The sequence below is a fragment of the Anopheles arabiensis genome, chromosome X, assembly GCF_016920715.1.
Source record: "Anopheles arabiensis isolate DONGOLA chromosome X, AaraD3, whole genome shotgun sequence".
In the NCBI taxonomy this organism is placed as follows: domain Eukaryota; kingdom Metazoa; phylum Arthropoda; class Insecta; order Diptera; family Culicidae; genus Anopheles; species Anopheles arabiensis.
Genome location: NC_053519.1, coordinates 3660464 through 3681915, shown reverse-complemented (window position 1 = coordinate 3681915; position 21452 = coordinate 3660464). Strand labels below are relative to the sequence as shown.

Genomic DNA, 21452 nt, shown 5'->3' with positions numbered 1-21452 from the left:
CCATTCTGACAGGAGAATTTCGTCCGACCTCGCTTGCGTTGCGTACACGTACACCCATACACACACACACACACACACTCAACGGGTCGCTTTTCGTGACACGTTCGTGCACGCGTGCTTGCACGTATAAGAAACTTTTGGTGTGGTACGGGGCAGATGCTGAGTATGAGGGCCCTGGAGTGCCCGGAACAACCGCATCCACATTGATGTGTGTGAGTGCGTGTTGCGCCGTCTGTCCGCGTACTCCGGCAGCTCTGTTTCACCTCGCTGCCGGTAAATCACACATTATGCTACGCAGAGCATTCGCCCAGCCCAGCCCAGAAGATGCTGGCCCCACCGTCTTCGGGCTGGCAGTGTGCAAACACACGGCGCGCGTATTGTTTGATAGGCAAATATATGTGTTGTGGCAGCCGCGGAGCAGCCGCGGCGAGGCCTCGGGCGTGTTTGTTCGCACGCCCGTTGCGCAGACGATGCTTGGCTTGCGGGAGTGCACCACCGACTCACGGGCTCGAAGATTGCTCGAGATATCGATTCGAATGAAATCAAATCAAGCTCCAATTTCATTTCGCAGCACTTCCGCGTGTGGCCCAGCACGCGATTGTTAGGATTGTTCGCTGCAGGGGCGACAAGCTGAAGCGACCGGGCAGTTCATCAAATTCGGCATCGGCCGAATGCAATGGTCGAATGGTTAATTTATTGCCCTCGTGCGCCAGCTCTCCACGACTGGCCAGGCCGAGACAGGCGGAAGCGATGAAATGAAGTTCGGACCTTAAAAAAAGGTCCAAAATTTGTAGCGCAATGAGCGCTTGCTTTGTTTTGTGCAAATCAAACCAGTTTAGCACCACTCGTTTGACCTTTTCATGCATTGGGGCGGTTTGTGCCGTAGTGTGCCTACCTTTCAGGCGCACTTGAAATGACTGCGCTTTCAGCACTGTAACTCGTCACAAATGGGAGCATAGATAGCAGTTTTCTCAGCTTTTTAATGTCAAAGTTTGATTTTTTCCCCACTCCGATGAGCGATCGACAATTGATTATTTTTTTTTTTGCTTACGTGGACGGGATTTTGGGGCGGTTTTTTCTTCTTTTCTCACGCTGACCAATACCGGCGTGAACCCTTTTCTTCCCAAAAACCTTTCAACACCTTTTTTGAAGGAGCCTGTTGAAGGAGCATCAAAAAAAAAACCCAAGCCTAGATGCTCATGATGGTAATTTTCTCGTCTCCGACTCTCCATACGTCCCGTACGGATGCGCTGATACCGAGGGAGTGGCGGCAGTAAATTGAGGGCAGCATTCGCCCCCCAAAAAAATGGCCGCCGCCCCAAAACACGGGATGGCACGAGAAATTTAGTAAATATTGTTATTAAGCAGCGCGATGAAACCCGACAGCCAATTCGGGCCTATTTTTATGTGGTCGGTCGTGCTCTGGCGGTTTCAGCATGCAAATAGTACGTCGTGCAAGGGAAGGATGGAAGGGAGAACTAGCATTCCAATCCGAGGTTCCGAGGCTTGTAGAGCATTGCGAAATTCAATTACAGCTTACCCCGTGCGTCGGGCCTTCTTTTTTTCAAGAGAAGCTGTATTTACCCTTTTCTGTTGCTGCAGTTGGGTTGCGCTGTTTAATGCCGTTTTGGGGGGGGGGATAGTAAAATAAATAAAATTCGTTATTTGTCAGATTTTGTTTTCGCCTTTCCAGGTACATGAAAGGGCCTTCGCCGCCCTTCCACGAATTGTAGCTGCGGCCAGTTCCGGGTTGCACTACAGTTTATTGAAGAAACGGGGCGTCTCGTAAGCGCGTGACGTTAATTTGATTTCATCTCTAAAGCCAGCTCACACAACATCACAGCACTACGATTCGTGCCGGCGTGCGTACATTCGCAGCACTGCTCATGTTTAACAAGCGATTCATTAAACTTTTCGCACGCGGGGCTCGTTCAGCACCTTCGCGCAACAGGTCGGCTGACCCCGGGGGCGCAATTAATGATTTAAGATCTGGCTGGCTCATTTTTCGCTGCCGTGTGCGTGTATTTTCTCCTGCCCTAAATCGGGGCCGTTTTGCCGTTGTGCGTAAACAAACAGAGAGGGGGAGAGAAAAAAACAGCCTCGCACTTGTCTCATTTGCATACGCCGATCGATCGCCCAGCCTCGGCTGCGGCCGAGGCCACACCGCGGACAGTGAAACCTCGTCTTAGCGGATGCCCGTGAATCTAATTTAATTAACCCTCAAACCAGCGGGGCTTTTGCGAGGGCTTCTATAGACGGTGTGAGGGGGGGGGGGATAGTAGTAAATCAGGAGAAGGGCGTGTGCTTGCATTTACACGCGTGCATCTAATGAGCCAACCCGAGTCGTTGCGCAACGTAAATTCGTACCAAAATTGGAGTACAAATCACGATGATGTTAAATATTGCGGAAGAATAATGTTGGGAGAAACGAGATAAATTGAAATGAATATCTTTATGATAGAAATCTACTAAAGGCGGATCAGCGTTACTTTCCAACAGCTTCTTTGTTGCTTATTGTCTAGTTTACAGCCGTACAATAGCAATAGCTATGGGAAACGCAACGCCGACTTAGGTGTAGAGAGTGTCGAGAAGCAAAGACAGAACGATGCACATTTTATTTTTTATGATACTTCTTTTCTTCGTTTTCTTTGATGAGAAATAATGTATAGAGGCGGCTACTTTAAGTGGGTTACATAGTTTTCATTATGCATCATATCGATAGCATATTAAGCTTTTAGTAAATTCAAACTAGCAACAGACAATATTATTTAAATGCCATATTGGTCATGATTCGGAAGCTGGAAGTGCTCACTAAGAAGTACTGCGAAAAATGGTACAAGAAACTGCCCAGGAAGCCGCAGGCTCAGAAGATAGATGAGAATATGTTCATCTAGGTTTTATCTAGGTTCATCTAGGAATAGTTTCTTGACTGAGACAGATAGAGGTTCTGTTTTTAGGTCAAAACAGAACAGAAAAAGGAGTAGTTTCAGGAAGCATGCGTTTGAAAGTAGCTCCAAGGTTCGAATGGGGCCTCAGGATCTGTACCAGCTTCGGTACGATTTCATCGAACTATTCAGTTTTTGTACCAGGTTCATATTATTTTTGATGCTGATATCAAGGCGTTGTTTGACTCGGACGACATTCTGGTTGCAAAATTGCATAAACTAGGGTTTTTGGACAGTATGCTTAAATCAATTATCTCTGATTTTTCTTATCGCGTTAAGGTTGGGAGCAATTTATTACGCGAATTGTACAGCAACACAGCAGTCCCTCAGGGTAGTAAGCTGGGGCTTTATTCTATTCCTGCTATAGATCAACGCTGTCGCTCTACTTACTATCCGCCATAAGTTGTTGATGTACGCTGGCTACGTTAACCTGTTTGCCGTCATGAAGCACGTCAATGACTCTTCCACCTCTGCAACAAGCTCTAAATGTGCTTAGTTCCTGGTGTGATCGAAACTTTCTCTCATAGACTAATGTAAGGTTATATCGTTTTCGAGAATTTCGATAAAATAAGACTATAAAATCAACAATAACTTGCTGGAACGTACCGATTGTGAAAATTATTTAGGGATACTGCTTGACAAAATCCTCAGCTTTACGCCGCATACGACCAACCTAATCAGATGCTAGGGATTCTTTTTAGGGTTACTAGGCATTTTGCGAGTCTAACTGCATAAACATGATGTTTTATTCTATAGTTTGGGCAGGTTTAAAATTTATTTGTTTGGAGCCCCTCAGCTCAGTCTTTAAGTCAGCGTATTAAGGCAAAAAGTATAGGGCTCCTCCCATGGAGACACGGTGACGTACGTCCAAAATAACGCCAGTTCGATACCTTCTCTCGGCCAGACGTGCGAACACTCAACGTCTCTTTGTGACAGGTTTGATTAGCGGTGAAATGGATGCGCCCAACCTACTCAGTGCTATGAACTTCTCTGCTCCGACCAGGACGCTCATCAAGTAATACGAGGCGAAATCAAGTAATACGTACGTCACACTGTCGAACAATTTTCGGTCAGTCGGATTCAATAAACATGGTGGGAGTCGCCTTCAGTCAAGTTTACACTCTGTGTGCGCTTAGTGTGTCTCAATTCGCTTTCCGCGAGCGTTTACATTTGCGCCAATTACATTAAAAGTAAAGCCCTGTAGTTTGTGAACTCTTAGTTCATTAAGACATTTCCTGTGATCGATGAACAAAAACTTAATTCATAAACAATACTAAAACGGAGTTCGACATCATTTTCCAACCCGATATGTAAATAGGATCATTAATTCCAGAACCAGAATAGGGTCAGGATCAGTTCCAGGGCCTGTGTAAGTTAATGACCTACTCTAAGACCTGGAACAAATGTCAGCTTTCGTACGGGTTATTTAAAAGCTCCAGGAATAACATGGGCTTGAGAACAGGTTCAGAATTGGTATCAGTTTCTCTTAATGTGTCTCTTTGATCTAATAGGCACTTGGGAATTGTGTTGTTTAAAAAACCTTTGTGCGCATCGTGCAGCGTTTAAATATCCCCAAAATTCTACTGATTAGCCCTGGCACTGGACCAAATTAACTTAAATTAATTTCTGAAATCAAATTCGATAGATTATACAAGTCTTTGTCAAGCTATCAAATAATGGGAAATACTTGCTCATTCTTTAAAGGAATCACTGTACAAAAAATCATCCCAAATAAATAAAAAAAGACCCACAATCCCAAATACACGCGGCGCGCTACTTCCTGCGCTGATTGATGGCGAAATTTATTCCTACACGCGTCTCGTGGGATGGATTTTGAAATAAATTATAAATTAACTACCCACTAATCAATCATTACGGCGTTCGCTACAGCCGGAATAGGCAAAGGAAGCGTCAAACTCACCTTCCCAAAAAAGCTTGAGATCACTTCCCCATCAGCTTCACTGTACGTGTGTGTGTGTTTATGTGTGTGCACGTCCAAAGGAACCTGTCAGAGCAGACATGAACCTGTGCGAAGAGGAAAAAAGAGCGTATCAGAGAGATAGAGGTAGAGAGAGATAGCGTTAGAAACGGAGTGCACGAGTATCAAAAGGACACGAAACACGAATAAAATCCATCTCGGTGTCAATTCTCCTTCAAACGACTGCTTGTTAAACGAAGCTGATGGGGCACCGAAGCCAAGAAGGATGGCGAGGGATAAGAGAACGGGTGGTAGGGGGGGAGGGGGAATTCTGAAAAATCAGTGGCAGTGAAAAATTGCAGTAATGAATTGCCCTTTACACATGACGTTCGTTCGGGGCGGAGAGTTTCTTGTTTCAATCCCTCCCTTCCACCTCTCCTCCAGCCGCCCAGGCAAAACAAAAGCATCGACAAAAAAAGGGAAACAACTACACCAACAATACGGCAACAGACAACACAATCGCACCATCACAATGGATTTTTGACTTCCTCCCCTGCTTCCTTATTGCGCCCCCCACCCCCCCGTTCCGGGTTCACTTCTGATCTTGGATAGCGGCGGCGTCGTTGCCGAACAGCCGAGCAGCCAAACGGCTGGTTTGTTTTGTCTGGCTTCCGTTAACGAGCCGATGCTTGCCTTTTCTCTCGAAAGAATGAGTGGAGCTTTTCGGTTTCTGGGGAATGGGGGAATGGTTTTCCTTTTTCTTCTCGATTGTTGCGAAATGCGAATCGATCTCCGGTGGCGCGTTGTTCTGCGCTGCGCTGTATGTATTGATATGAAAAATGAGAAAAATCATACAAAAAAAGGAAACCTCGAAAATGGAAACCTTTACTTTTTCCATTCGTGCTTAAAAATTACTCCCATTTTCGTGCCCCACACTGTACGCCACACGTTGTATGGTGTTGGTTGTTGTTTGGTACGGTTGGCATGAAAAATTGGGGCATTTTTTGTACGTTGATGATTGGATTAATCATAGCAGCATCAGCGGTAGATAAACCAATAAACTATGGATAGCCCTGCAGTCCATTACAGGCGTATGGCAGCCATACACCAAAAGCCGTGTCAAATAGGAGGAGGAATATTGGATTGATTGAAGGGCCACCGAGTGTTCAGAGTGCCTGTGATTTGTAGAATATTTGTCAATCAATTCAAGAGGATGTAAGATGTATCAATTGATATTTCCAAACTTCGTTTCTTCGTAGTCGTACAGTCGTATGTACGAATTGTTTATATCTCTAAATACTCAACAGCCACATTTGCCGAGGAAATCTGCGAACGATACTAGTCAGATTGAGCAGCTTGTATCTTGTAATTTGTCAATTATATATATTTACTGGTTTTTGGTTTTGTGAAACAACATTTTGATTCAGTAATTTCTGCAAAAATTTACTGCTCAAAATATATAAAAACATGAAATAAGATACATGTTTTAATACAAGCATAAATACTCTGAAACCAGCAGGTCGCATGCGTTAGCGAACATCTTCTATACGACTCATGGAACAATTATGAAATGTTTTACGATAGAATTAAACATCTAAAACTGTTTGTTGTAGAAACAAGATTGAAAGCCACAAAAGAATGCATCCAACGAAGAAACTATTAATTGAATCAGAGTTTTCCATCCTTGTTTAGTGCAAACATTATATTTCATCCAGGCTCTCCTCAATAGCTTATCTTTGTAGTGCCTAATTTATGGAATTTATGGAAGTTATGCGTCCTTTTCGTGAGCATTGCAAAATATTTTTTGCAAAAAGAAAGTATCCATAGGGGAAAAAACATCAATCAGCATCAAAGAGGCATTGATACTGCTTATCTAAATAGATTAGTTGCGGATTAGAAAACATAAAAACTGTTTTAAACAGTATAAACGTATCTTCAGAATCTAATAATTATGTTGAACCATCATCGCCGGAATGGTTTTTAATAACGTAAGGGCAAATCCATTGCCTTACTTCAACCGTAACTGTACGAAAAATATGTCAATTTTTCTGCTCGATCAGTGAATTAGCTTTACCACGTTTTGTTGTGCATCCACTTAAACCTGCGTTAATATCTTTCCATCTTTGAGTCTATCTTTGTCCATCAGAGCCTAGTTTCGTACCTTGATCTGTAAGATCCAATTTGGAGGCTACCAAACATACGGAGTAATTACTTTAATTAATAGCGTTTTCTACTTATTGATAGCCATGATTTCTCCGAATCCATATAAATATTAAAGCTCTGAAATTGAGGAACATTGCTCTTTATAGTTGAATATGTTGAAAGCGTTATAAATAATTAGATCGTACTTTTGAAAACATTAAACGATTTATCCATCCAAGGAAAAGTAACGGTGTTGAATCAAAGTCTTGTTAAAAATATAATAAAACATTGGGGCCCTGCACGATTCTAGTCAGTTTTTTGTATGGAGTTTCACAGTTGGAGGCTGAAATCATGTAAACACTCCATACAAAACCACACAAAAAACTAGCCTGCAATTTTCAGTCTAGATTATTCTAGCCACAAAGCTAGAAATAAATTCGAGTACCTGCTCGAAAACACGGAGTTGTTTACATTTACCACAAGGTGCATTAAAGAGATCACGTGGTGGAATCTAGTGTATGTAGTCCAGGTGGTCTCATAGCATGTTTTTTAAAACCAAATTTGAATATCACTTTTTGACAGGATGGGTGATAACTACAAGCTTTCTGGAGGCTTGACTAATACACAAAACACTTTTAAAATCTTTATTCAGAAACATTCATACACCTTGGGATAAGCCCACCTGTATATTATACACACATAGATAGCTGCTCTAAAGCTGCTATACAATGCAAACAGCTGGCAGGCTGAAATTTCAGCCTACGAACTTAAAACGGAAAGAGCCGCATTATTAGATATTTGAGTAAAGAGACCATTAATTGGCCTAAACTGCGTGTATATATGTAAACAAGTTTGTTCTACATGGTCTTTCTCGACAGATTTATAATTTAAGCAGAAAAAATAGCTCAAAATTTCAAACGAAAATGCCCAATCTTTACCTAGGGTGACAACGAAAAAGGTAAATCATTGGTAAAACAACAACAAAAGTGTAAGAATAAATAGGAAATTAAATTAAATACATGAAGTTCCCAGACATATGCCATGCCCAGTTTTCCAATCAATCCATGCTTTACGAGCAGAGGTATCGCACCACTTTGCTACAATGGTGCAATATACACACACTGAGAGCAATTTGGAAAAACCCCAAAGAGAATTCCAACAGAGTGCTAATACAACGCTCGAAGCAGCCAGCCCTCGCACTGTTTTGTTTTTGTTTTGCCATCATCCCCACAATCGCAATCGAATATGGATGTACAACTGTGCCTCTATTTCATCGAATGAGGCTGCGTGTGTGTGTGTGTGTGCGTGTAAGTAAGAGAGATTTCACGAAAGGATTTGACTTCCTTCCATTTGCTGCCATCTTCTGCTCGCACCGCCGCCGCCGCCGCCTACCGTTGGGTGTCGACATTTTCGCGTGATCCTTCCTTCTCCCCCCTCCCCCCATGAAACGGCGGCCTCTAACACGCTAGATTGAGCTGATTGATAAATATTGTAACCTTCCCGCAGCTCACCCATCGCCCCTTCCCCTCTTTCTCTCCAGTTCTCAGCCGCTCTGTTCGGTCACACTTCTCGGAGGGTGAAAGCTTTTAAGATGATTGATTCGATTCGTGCCTGCGAATCGTGGGATGGCATGGTGAGGGGTGTGGGATGGTAGGGGGGGGGAGAAGGGTAGCTAAAAAAAGGTATCGTGTCTGTGCCCCGGCCAACTCCCAAAAGTAAGTAGTGCTTGCGTGTGCGTGTGTGCAGGTGGTAACGATCTTTTTAGCATCTTTCTCGGCCGTTCTTCTCGCCCTTTCTAAAGTATCGAACTTTTAAACGCGCTTACTGTCTGCGGGCAAATCCTCCGTTGTGTCGCCGCGGGGGTTGCCAGCGAAGAGCACGAGCATTCTTGGTGGGCTCAATTTTCACTTCTTCTTTACCGGTCCACTCCAACAAAAAAAAAAAAAAAAAACAAAAAAAAACAAAAAACAACCAAAAGGGATTTACCACCCTGCCACTACGCTACTCTCCCGTACATCACCACGCAATGTGAACATTATTTTAACCAAAGCAGCAACAACAGCAAAACAAAAAACAACACAAAATGGAAGCGAAATATCAAGTGCAGAGCGAAACAGATTCTTTATGTCGTTTCCTTAGCGCCGTTAAAGGGCTCGTTTGGGTGGGCCGAGTCTACCGGGAGGCCTTGAAATTGCGGGATCATTTGATGTGATGGGCCGGTGTGAGGGGTAAAGACGGACGCAGGTGGTGGTAGAACCTTTTTGCCGCGTAAAATAGAACTGGTCGGCCGTCTGGTGTCTATAAAATATTAAAATTTATTACACTCACCGCTGCTCTAATGCCCGCGTGGCTTAAAGGCATTTGAGACAAAGCAAGAGCGCACATAAAAAAGATTATCTTTGTTTTTTCGGTCGATGGTGCGGTTGCGTACTGCTCGGAGAACTATGTCAGCTGTACAGCAAGGAAGATGCTGTTTGCCTTTAAAACTGATAAATAGATGTTCACATTTCATCAGAAAAATCATCTGAAATAAGGGAATTATACGAATAAAAAAAACAATAATGCGTAGAGCATTTACGACATTACAGAGCACAAACAGCTTCAAACTAACCGAATTATGAAATCGGACCGGAGATCTGTGTTTGAATGTGTGAGTGTATTAAGCGCAAAAGAGGGCACACATTAACACAGCATTGGAAGGGCAACAAGGTTAGGCACATTGTGCAGTTTTCCCCGTCGCTTCAGTGCGGTGATGCATGTTTTGTTTGCTGTTTGCATCCACCCCCCCCCCCCCCCTCCCCTCCCAATTCCCGGAGAGCGCGTAGAGAAATTACTGCGTACAGCGTACTGCGCAACGGCTGCCGCACGCACAACCAGCAAATGCGCAAACACGAGAGTTGCGCACAATCGGGTGCACGAGAGCTGCAGTGCAAGTCATTCCCACCCTTCCCTGTATGCTTTCGTTGCAACGTTGATTGTTCGTGTGGTTGCATCGAAGGGGGGAAAGTGCATTAGGTTGTTTGTCGATTGTTTGCGCGACCACGTATGTGCATGGAGCCTGTTATTGTTCGGCTAGACGACTAGAAGTTTGTGAGTTCTAAGAAACATTGCAAACAATTAAACAATCGATCAACGGAACTGTTCCAGCCGCCTGCTTCCCCCCCCCGCCCCCCCGCAGCAGCTTGGTTCGGAGGATTTCTACCTTGGGTTTGCACTTTGAGGGGTTTTTTTCAGCTCAAGCTGTACAGCTTCATTAGACATGTGAACCTCTGGTACGATTGGCATTGCCGGCGCGACCTGTACACGACCTGCAGTGCGGCTGTCGATGCTATTTATTATTTGACCCACATAACCTTTAGCTTTTTCATACCAAGTGAAGTGCCCCAGAGATGCTCGCTTGGTTGGCGACTTCGAACATGAAATGTTTGACAGGTTTGAGTCAATGGTTGTCTTGTTTGTCGAAATGTCTAAAGGTGTACCTCCATTTAGCTCTAAACGTTTGCTTGAGACGGAAGTCTTGCTCGGAAGCTAGAGTCTAATGATGTGTCTTTTATTGAGACACATTCATATGAAGCGATGTTAGCGATGAGTGATTCGGATTTCGAATAGAATCTCCAAAGGTTCCTGAATCCCTAAATTCATGTATATCCTAAAATTCATGTATGTCCGAAGATGTCTGTCATGGGTTCGTGCCTATAATTGACCGTCTTCCTGCATCAAGGACTACCCAAGATACATTTGTTCTAAATTTTTAACCATAATCTGCTCGAATGATGCTCTAGATACCAAAAATTGTGGATGTCGGTGTGATAAACCGTGCAGAAAGCGTCAAAATTTCGTTTGTGCGTGCAAATAAACTTCTTCTATTGGATGATGATGGCGTTCAATTCGTTTTAGATTCACCTGCTTAATATTTGGCGTCATATTTGTTTAATTTTGTACTGCATTATTTGGTAAAAAATCGGAGGTTTTTGGTATAAAATGACTAAACGACCAGTAATAAGAATTTAAACGTTATTTACCAAAGGTTAGAGAACAAAGCTACAAAAAAGCCACATCACCGTCGATTTTAAAGAGCTTGTTCTAAAAATCCCTTAAACTGGGGCTGTTTAAGGGATGTTTAAGGTGCCAGTCTAAGGTGCTCGTAATTGACAATTGGGTGCCGTGTGATACTTGCTAAAAAGTCTCGAAAGCCTGAATAGGTTAGCATGACCGCCTATACTGTTACGCCAAGAAACAGAATAAAAAGATGCTCAAGAATTATCAATCTTTTGAGATTCATGAATCTATCGAGATTCGTGATTCTTGAGATTCATGTGTCATTCGAGTTTCATATATCTTTTGAGATTCTTGGAACTTAAGATTAAAGAATTCATGAATCTAGAGAATCATTAATCTTTCGAGGTTCGTGAATCGTTCGAAATTCATGAATCATTTGAGATTCATGATTCTTTTGAAATTCATATATCTTTCGAGATTCATAAATCTTTCCAGATTCATTGAATCATTTCAAAGATTCATTCAGTCTCATAAATCTGACTCAGATTCACCCAACACTGGTTTTGAGCTCACTGTGTGTTTGCTTTCGGCGTGTCAGTAGCGCAGATGGCCATGTTCTCTACACCGTACTGCTCCGTTTCCTGCTTAACTCCTGTTTAACTAACCCTCCACTAACGTGCACCCTCTTTCTTTTCCCTTCCATTCTCCACTCTACTACGCAGATTCCTGAGCAAGGCGCGCGGTACCAGCGACGGGGATCACCATTCCGGTACCGGCCACCGCCGGTAGCGTTGTGCAGCGACCGACCGCGTTCAGGCACGGGCGGTGCCGGTCGGTGTGGCCAGCCCGGGCCCGACCAGCCGACACGATAAGCACCGATAAGCAGCAGACGGCGGTGCGCAGACGCAGGCGACGCAAGAAAGCGCAAACACCGTAGGCCGAAGGGGGTTTCGGGGCACGCGATGGGCCACGCACGGTGGCGCTACCGTGCACCGTCATCGAGCCCCCGCCGGCCCCAGGAAAGGCGACAGGCTCGGCTGAGCGCAACGGTCCGGTTCGGCCCGCTGCCCGAGTAGCGGTGCTGACCCCTCCCCGTGTGTGTGTGTGTGTGTGTGTGTGTGTGTGCTGGTGGCGGAGATTGTGTTACCACGGTACCCGCAGTACCCGCCTGGGGAGCCTGGGTGACCGACCCCGGGATCCACCGTGCGGCCGAGCAGACAAAAGCTTCCGCGCTGCTCGAGCTCGAGCGATCGACGCCAAACGCGAAAGACAATGGAGGCGTAACCTAATCGGGCCAACGAGTGAAATCGAAAGTGTTTTTCTTTGTGTGTATGAGTGTGTGCGTGTGTGCGGGTGTGTGTGTGTGTGCGCGCTCGATGTGCATTAGAAGTAAGGAACAGCACCGAACCGGGCCCTCGGTTATATCGCCAAATTGTATAAGTGTGTGTGTGTGTGTGTATGTGTGTTAGGTGTGCGTGTGTGTTTGTTCGCGTTTTTAAATGTCGTTTGCTATAAGTAACTGTAACAGTAAGACACACACTGCTGAACCACAGTACACCGCGGCTAGCCCACCACTAGGGCCAATTAACAAATCACACAAACACACACAATAAATATATAAATATACATATATACACACACTCTGTCGCAGCCACAAGCGTCACATTCTACAAAAGGCTCGTTAGCGCAGCGCCTCTCAGTCAGGCAGCGTGCGCCGAGCAGCAGTTTCGGATAAAAACGGGTAAAATTTTGTGTCTCCAGAGCGCCAAGCCGTAGAGTTCGCTCACCTGAATCCACGTACCACTCCTTCCTGCCCGCGACCTCAGCACGATCCTCGTGGACTGTTTCTCACACCGCAACCGACACCGACGTCAAGCAATATAGCCAGCCAGGCGAAACAAAGTAACAAAATACACACTCATACACACACACGGCCACACGCGACGATCGAACGCAAGCACTCACTCACCTGCCGTGAGTGTTCCAAGCGAAGTCGGTTTGTCGCCTAACGCGTTGCGGGGGTTCGTGTTCGTGTCATCCGTAGTGGTACGTGAATGGGTGTGTGTGTGTGTGAGCGCGCGCGAGTAAAAAAAAGGTAGAGGAGTGTTCGCTCTAGCTAGGCAAGCGTTTGTGAATTTTTGTAAGTAAGTGCTGCAACTGCTCGAATCGAGGGGCCCGAAACTACCGGAACCTCGCTAAGCCCGTCATGCTAGAGATATTCGTGCAACAATTGCAGCAGCAGCAGCAGCAGCAGTGTGTGTATTTAGCGTACTCGATAGGAGTGACACAGTAGAGTAACCAAAGAGGGAAAGACAGCAGAGGGAGCGAACAAACGAACGAATCGAATCCCATCATCGTTCGACCGAAGGGAGAGTGCAGAGCCGGCAACCCGACACACCGAGCCTTTTTGCGAGGGGGTGCGAATGTGCGGCGGGCGGAGGGCACCGTAGCGATTATGGATTTCGTCTCGTCGCCGCCGGGCAACATCACGCAGGAGGACTTCCTCGCGATCGTGGGAGCGAACGGCACTGTCGGCGGTGGCCCAACCATGTTTAACGATTCCCTGGCGGCGGCGGCGGCTGCGGCAGCTGCCGCAGCAGCAGCCGGTGGTGTGGCCGGGCCCGGCGGTACCGCCGCCGGTGTCGGGCCGGGCGAGAACCTCACCATCCTGCACGGTGCGTACCCGAGCGGGTACACGCTGCCCCACATCATCATCGCCTCAATCATCGTGACAATACTTATGATCGTCATCGTCGTCGGCAACATGCTCGTCATCATTGCGATCGCGACCGAGAAGACGCTGAAAAACATCCAGAACTGGTTCATCGCGTCGCTCGCGGTCGCCGACTTCTTTCTCGGTCTCGTGATCATGCCGTTCTCGCTCGCGAACGAGCTGATGGGGTACTGGATCTTTGGCAACTGGTGGTGCGATGTCCACTCCGCGATGGACGTGCTGCTGTGCACCTCCTCCATCATGAACTTGTGCCTGATCTCGCTCGACCGGTACTGGAGCATCACCAAGGCGATCGAGTATCTCAAGTCGCGGACGCCGGCCCGGGCCGCGTTCATGATTGCCGCCGTCTGGATCATGTCCGCGCTCGTCTGCATACCGCCGCTGCTCGGGTGGAAGGCACAGCGGCCGGAAGGGCACGTGGAGCTGCCCCAGTGTCAGGTAGGTGGTTTGCAAATGTTAGTTTGAGATATTTGAGATACCTGTGCTTCTTACAGATTTTGGAAGATAAAAAAGGGGGAAAGCATAGATTTCAAGCACTATCCAGTGGGCCAGTTTGACGGTTACATCCCACACACTTTTTTATACCCCACTGAAATTGGTCCTCGTGTAAGAAGTTGCTTTTTATGACATTAAGCTTATCCAATATTTTGACTAAAACTGATTTTACAAAAGAACCACCAACATTCACAAAATCTGCGCAAAACAATTGTCCGTACCGTGAGTATCGTATCAAACGTTCATTGGGTACAATGATCCTTTGTTAGTTGGGTCAAATGTCCAACGTGTCAAAAGTGACACAAGAAGGCCTTAAGTTCTGCCTTATAAACCTCAAATCCTGTATTTTAAGTGTCCTCAGTGCCCCTAAAAAGTCCAGTTGAAATTCGAAAACTTATAGCTGAACTTAAAAATGAAGGCGTCTAAAAAGTGTGTCTGAAATTTCCCGTGGCAACTTTCTATTAGACCATATCCCTAGAGAACATTCTTCCAAAAGTAAAGCGATCCGTTTGTATCGTTGCCAAACTAACAAAACCTGGGTTAAGATACTCTTTGATAACTTGGATATCATCTTTTCTTCCTGATGTGTGTCCAACCAGGCAGAACAATTAGTCCCTTATTGCTCATACCGTATTTTTAAGATATCCACTCCGATGATTCATTCCTGATGTATGCGGATGACTTAAGCACATGTAACTCCATCTCCTCTTTATCGGGGTGTGATGTCTTCCAAGGCTTTTAAATCTTCTCTTACCATCGCACCGTATGTATCTAATGATCTTTTGTTATGTCTTCCTATCTGTTCCATTATATCCTTCAGCTGCTCGACCTACCCTGTATTCTACTCATATGTTATCACAGATGTACAACTGATACGATCTTATTCCGTCAAAGATATTGGCATTATACTCGATGAACGGGTGTCGTTCTTAAATCATCTGGACGTAGTAACCAGTAAGACCTACGTTGTTCTTGCCATTTTATGTCGAACCGCAACGGACTTTTTGGATCCACATTGCCTAAAATTACTTTATTGCAGTTTGGTTTTACTCGTAAATGAGTATTCTTCAATCGTATGTCCATCTTAGCTCCTCATTTTCCAAAAATCTTTTACCCGTCCCGTGTTCCGTAAATGTTTTGGATCCGATTCCCTCCTCCTCCTCCTCCTACGAAGATCATTGTTTAATATAAGATCTCGAATCGCTAAAATCGCGGCGTGTGTTCGCAAAAGCATCTTTTATTATCAAAAGAATCTCCTGCACTTCTTTCCTGAACCATTTTTTTACAAAGTCCATAATTCCTGAGTCCATATATTTGCTGTACGGAATTTTTTTTGAAACATTGTTTGTTTGCTTTGTTTATTTTCATGAATTCTTGGGAATGACTGTGGATGGGAAAATGTTCTGAGATTCGAACAGTAGAAAGAGGTTTGCATTTTTCTGCCGTATTACCGTATTACAGTTCTGTCAAGACACTTTTCCAACTTCCAAATTGTCATAGTTTTACATTTATGACAGACGAACTACAGCGAACAGTGAAAGATATACTATATACTACTATATGGTCATAGTAGCATTTTATGATTTTTCAAACTTGTTGGGATGACTTTATATTTCCCAGCCGGCAAAGACACCTGCTCCTGATGCCATGTTTAGAATGACTTTTTGCCGTTTCTACTGGAACTTCCCACCAAGTGATAGTTTTTTTTTGTTGGTTCACTAGCAAACACAGACGTGGTTGTGGAGATCTTCACACTTAATGTGGTCTGCGCGTGGCTAACAAAAATTATTGCACCAGCCTGTAGCTTATCTTTAGCACCCATAAACCACCGCCCCACGCATACACGTTCCCATACTGCATCAAATTCTAGTGTGTGTGAGAGAGAGGAGCGAATAAGTCGAGGAAAGATGGAGAATAGCTGCCACATCCGCCGTAGATTGTGTATATCTTTCACTGTTCGCTGTAGTTCGTCTGTGACTCGCGCTACCCGTGCAGGGCGTTGCGGAAGACCGGCTCAGGGCGTAGCACCGTAGGACGCGCCCGCTTGGCTAAAGCAAACAAGCAAACAGGCAACACGGAGCCAGAAACACGGAGCGGAGCACGCGGAAAGCGCAAACTAACGCACACCTTCCGATGTTTTGCGAAACCCCATCGACACCCGGGCTGGTGGCACGCTGGCCAGGTGATAGGTGCTCGGTCCCGTGGAAGCTAATATCCGGCTCCCGCCGGGGCGGGCTTGAATTGTTTCGAGAAATCATTCAACGGGAAAAACCCGCCGGCAAATGCCGCCCCTGCCAAGGGGCGGTGCGCATTACATTCCGTTGCGTAGGTAAATTTATCTGCCAGGCGGGGCGCGGCGCTGCTTCTGTTTTTTTTTTTTTTTTTCGGGGGGAAATTCAATATCCCTTAACCGCCCGCGCACTGTGTTTGTCACACGAGTGTCTTCTGGGGCGGGAAGAGATGTTGTACTCAGCCGTACGGTAAGCAAGGGGCCCTTTTGTTCAGCAGAAGAACCGGCGCAGAAAGAAACACACATCTTACCTCTTGTTGAGTCTGTCACCGCTAGCACTATTCCCGTAGCGCTTTCCATTATTTCGGCACGGGCGGAAACGGTGTTGAAATGATGAGCTCACCAAAGGGAATGGTTTGCCCTGGCGCTCGCTATTTGGTCGTTCCCGTGAAACAATAAAGTACACACACACACACACACACACATTCAACCAGCCACACGCACGCCACGTGTGCAGCAGCGCCAACTCAACACAATGTCCTAATCTGCTGATATTAGTCATCCCCTTGCTGCCCTTTGCCGAGCACCACCCCGGGCACACAAAACCGAGGCCAAAAAGTTCGGTTTTCGTTCCACTCGACGCCTCGAATAAATCCTGCTGATCCCGGCGGACGCACACGCACACGCACATATCTTCCGGCTCGATGGTACACCTTCCGCCCTGGCAGACCGGCGGCGCTTTCCTTCGGCGCGGGCCGGCCCAGATTGTTGTCATCCCAGGGCTAAGCCCCTGCTGATGCTCGGCTTGTGCAAATGTTCGTCGCCTGTTGTTTGCCAACTTTGCCAATCGTGTAACCGTGTGTGAATGCGCGCGTGTGTGCCTAGAAGAGGGCGCTCATACAGCAATACACTCTACTACTTCCGGTGTTTCCCAAGGACACCTCTAGAGCGTGTGTGTGTCGGTTTTTGTTCGTTTGTTCGAACGCGAAAACAGCGCCTTCCATGGGGCAGATCAACAAACAGACCAAGGTGATACGTTTCAGGAGGGGGAGAAATCTTTCTTTCTATCTCCGCTGTGCCGCTGTCACCATCATTCCCATCATCGTAGCTCGTGATTCAACTGTCTGAGCTTAGCCAAAAACTGGCTGGGAAAGAAAGCCCCTTGCCGAGGAGGAAAACATGGCAACGCAAAAGGCGCTGGGTGGAAGCAACAACAGCAAAAAAACCGAGCATATAATAATATGTAGATATGTGATGGAAAGGATTGTGAAACCTGATCAGTTGGAAAATGAGAACCAAAGGGAGCGAGGGGCGAGGGACGGATAAGAAAACAGGGAAACGCTCCTGGGAAGGGGACCGATATTATTTGCTCACGTCAATTTAATTCAATTTTGACTGTCATATCCAATGTTGGCGTGCAGCAACATTGGGCACTGCTGACAAGGATGACACAAGTGGCTTCTCCCCCTCCGCCTCCCTTCATCCACCATCGCTATTCAAGCTGGAAAACTGCACAAAGACAGAGGAAAGCGTTGAAGGAATCAGTGCTGCTCGCGTCGTACCGATCGAGAAATCCGCTTTTCATAGGTTTTTTTTCACAAAGAGGAAAAAAAGAGAGCAAATTTATACGATTGCTCCTACAGCTGGACATAATGGAGTTGAGCTGGACTTGCTATTTCGCACTTGGCACTATTTCGCAGTGAACGACCAGGCGCCCGCTTGCCGCTTTATAATTTAATGTTATTTCTTCATGTGTGGCTTGCACTCGACTGCAGGGACGGTATAGCTAGTAGTAAAATTAAGAAAAGTGTGCAGAGGGTACAGTTTGATGGAATGACATGTTATTAATTAACAAAAATAGGATTTGAAATTAAAATTTTTTTTTCTGTGCCAATTTTGTTTATTTTTTAATATTTAATTCCAACAAGCCGCATATAAAAAATCAATCTAATCTACATGACTACTTTGAATAAATGAAAAAATCTGGCTGCTTCAAATGATTACAACTGTGTAAAATTACATTTTTAGCTTTTTTTTGTAGGATTATGTTCTATGAAGAGTAACAACACTACATGTTCTCTCGGTAAAGTAGAATTATTTTTGTTGGATATCGTTTTTAAATTTTGTATTGTAGTGTGAGTAAAGAAATAATGATTTTTTACTCTTAATTTATTTATTTTTGATCCTTTCATTAACTCCTAGCGTACGGAGGAGACGCCCGGTACTTTTGAAAAATGAAATGGCACATGCCGTTAGAAACAAATCACTGGTTACCGATCAGCACGTTGAGGTAATGCATACTTTAAACAGGGATGTTTTGTGTCTCCTTTCCTTGCATATGTCAGCTGTGCATTGAAGTATGCATGAGCACAATGAACGCAAAGGGGGAAAAGTTAGGAGCATAACAGAGTAAAGAATAAGTGAAAACTCAAATCCATTTCCTGAAATGGAAGCGATGAGCTTAGGATAGTGCTTCGTGAGACCAAAACAAAAAAAGGAAAGTCTAGAAGCCATGCAGTGCTGCCGCACTCAATCGCCAGCCGCGTGGAAAATCGTACTTTTAGTGTGTGTGTGTGTGCGTTTTTTTATCGCACCTCACTCTCTTTCCCTTGGTCTTACTTACTCGTACACACACTTTGAAGAGCTTGCAGGATACAAACTGAACGGAATGGGCTGGATGGAAAACGGAAGCCGGCTACATAAAATAAAAGCACACTTTGCACCGACAGGTTGTGGGTAAAAAAAGCATTCCTTGTCTGGTTTTAGTTGCTGTTTCTTTCACACCCAAAGCTCTGGGGACCTACCGCTCGCGCCATTTTGCCTTGCGATTGGTCCAAATGATAAAGTGTGGCCCGCGTGTTGTCAGCAATGCCAGCGTCCGCGGCAGGCGTTTTGAGCGGAATGAAGAGCGTCAAGGGAAGAGAGAGAGAGATGGAGTGCGATAAGATGGGATGAGTATGAAGAGGAAGGATGGGAAAGAAAGCTACAAAGAACGCACTCGCACAAAACGCACACGCACAAAGCTACAGCCGTACACACGCACACAAACACACAAGCGTGTGAAGAAAGGAAGAATTTGCATTTTCCTTGTTTTGATTTTATTAATGCTGTAAAAAGATGAATATTTATGCGATGCAAGCGCAGGCATGCGAAAATAGGGCGAACAGGATGGTGGGGAAGGGGGAGGCGAAGCTAGATGGTGTTAAAGAAAAGAGTTCTTGCTGACATTGACTCGAAAAGATGAGGGTAAGACAGGCGCCACGGCACTACAACACGAAAAAAAGCGGAAAGGATTGCACCGAAGACAGCACGGCACAGCGCACGAAACAAAAGAAAGCAAGGGGTAAGCCAGGGAGCAGCGATGGGCAGGCGGCAAATAACTTAAATTGACATACTAACTTTCTGCCGGCTCGGCTGGGGTGGGCGGCAGCTATAAGAAGCTTGCGATAAATGCTTCGAAGGCGAGAGAAACTAGACCCAAGTCAGGGCCGATAGGCCACCGAGCGCGCACCGAGGCAGGCCGGGAGAAAACTATTGTTTTGAGCGATAGAAAACAATCGGCTTCGGTAGGCACAGCGATGCTGTGCGTATGCGGGTGAGAGTGCTTTTTGCCTCTTTTTCCCAACACACGCCGTTGCGAAATGTAGGCTGAACGCCACTGCAGACACACAGCCCGTTTACAATGTTTCGTGCCGGTTTGCCGGGGGATTTTTCAATTTTCAATTCCTGCAAGAGTACACCCGATGCCGTATTGTGCGCTTGTTCTATCACTGGGTATAGTCTTTTCTTCTCTGTTTTCTCCCAATAACTAGATTCTTGGAATTCCACATTTGAGGGTGCATCTCAGGGGACCCGCCGATGATAGCTAAAAACCCAATTACTTTTTTACTGTTTCACCACAACATCTGCTGTATCTCAAAGCAATACGACCGAAGCCGTTGCTACTGAATAACAAAAAAAATCTGCTATATCTCTTCAAGCTTCTATTCTTCGTACTCTGATGTCCGAACCTCGATAGAATCTCCATCATGTCGTTGATCTCAGTATTTTGAACCAGCGTGTCTTTGTTCCGGCAAATACTCTTTTCTGAGAACTTTGAGCTTTTCGCTCTAACTCTATTGAAGCAGGCTCTACTCTAGATAGATCATGCTCATGCACTTCACGTGTCGACTAAATTCAACTGACTCACTCTTTTATTGCACTTCAGTCTATCTACACTGCATGACGGTAAGAGGATAACTGATTTGCGACTTTTCCGAGACGAACCTCAACTCAATTACTCTCTAGTGTTGAGAATTTAACTCACCCGTTCTGCGTCCCGACTCACTCTTTGAAGCATCTGCTCACTCACATTGGTGTCTCAATTTCTCTTGTTGGTGATCACGATGGAGCACTTCGTCGTGGCAGGACCCAACGTCAATAATCATTCTCCAGGATGCTAGGTCCCTGGCTGCAGTCTCCCATTCATGTAGACAGTCGATCTTCAAAATCTCGCTGTGCTCCCGTGCGCCTCATGCCGATACTGGGAATCGCTTGTCGAACACCTACTTGGTGGGGCATGAGTCTCAGGATCTCAGGATCTCAGGATCTCAGCAGTCGGTGAAGACCATAGTATGCACAACTTCCCTGTACAATGCATCTCCGGATTTCTCTATTAATATTTTTATCCAAAGTAACAACCGTCCCAAGAGAGCAAGTTTCCTCTAGTCAAGATAGTCAAGGTGCTGTCAACTAATATACTTCTTTCCAGTTGGTTTGTGTCTCCAGGCTGTTATTTTGTCGATCATGAAGCCAAAAAATTGGAGAGTCCAATAAGAGATCGTGCTACGGATGTTGTTGTATAGTTCTGCGCTTCGAACTTCCCAGAAAAGTGGTTCCATAGCTCATTCCGGTCTATGGTGACGTAGGCCGCCTTGAAGTAAATAAACAGGTGGTGCATAGGGATCTGGCACTCACGACACTTCTGGATTTGCACTCGTGGATTTGGTT

The 21452-nt window shown here is 45.5% G+C and overlaps 1 protein-coding gene and 1 long non-coding RNA gene across 7 annotated transcripts in view; one reads left to right on the top strand and one right to left on the bottom strand.

The window, feature by feature from the left end:
* Positions 1-12886, bottom strand: part of LOC120905951 — a 40537-nt gene extending 27651 nt beyond the window's left edge. The window contains exons 1-2 of the long non-coding RNA XR_005739964.1: positions 12792-12886; positions 4867-4970 (exon numbers count right to left, since the gene is read on the bottom strand). This is a non-coding gene — a long non-coding RNA (uncharacterized LOC120905951). The remainder of the gene's footprint in view (positions 1-4866; positions 4971-12791) is intronic.
* LOC120905944 (alpha-2Db adrenergic receptor) overlaps positions 1-21452 on the top strand; it is a 171268-nt gene that overhangs the window by 12529 nt on the left and 137287 nt on the right. For all 6 annotated transcript variants that reach the window (XM_040317306.1, XM_040317307.1, XM_040317305.1 and 3 more), the window contains one exon: positions 11727-14176. In XM_040317306.1, the coding sequence (XP_040173240.1) occupies positions 13460-14176 (717 nt within the window). In that variant the 5' untranslated portion in view covers positions 11727-13459. The remainder of the gene's footprint in view (positions 1-11726; positions 14177-21452) is intronic.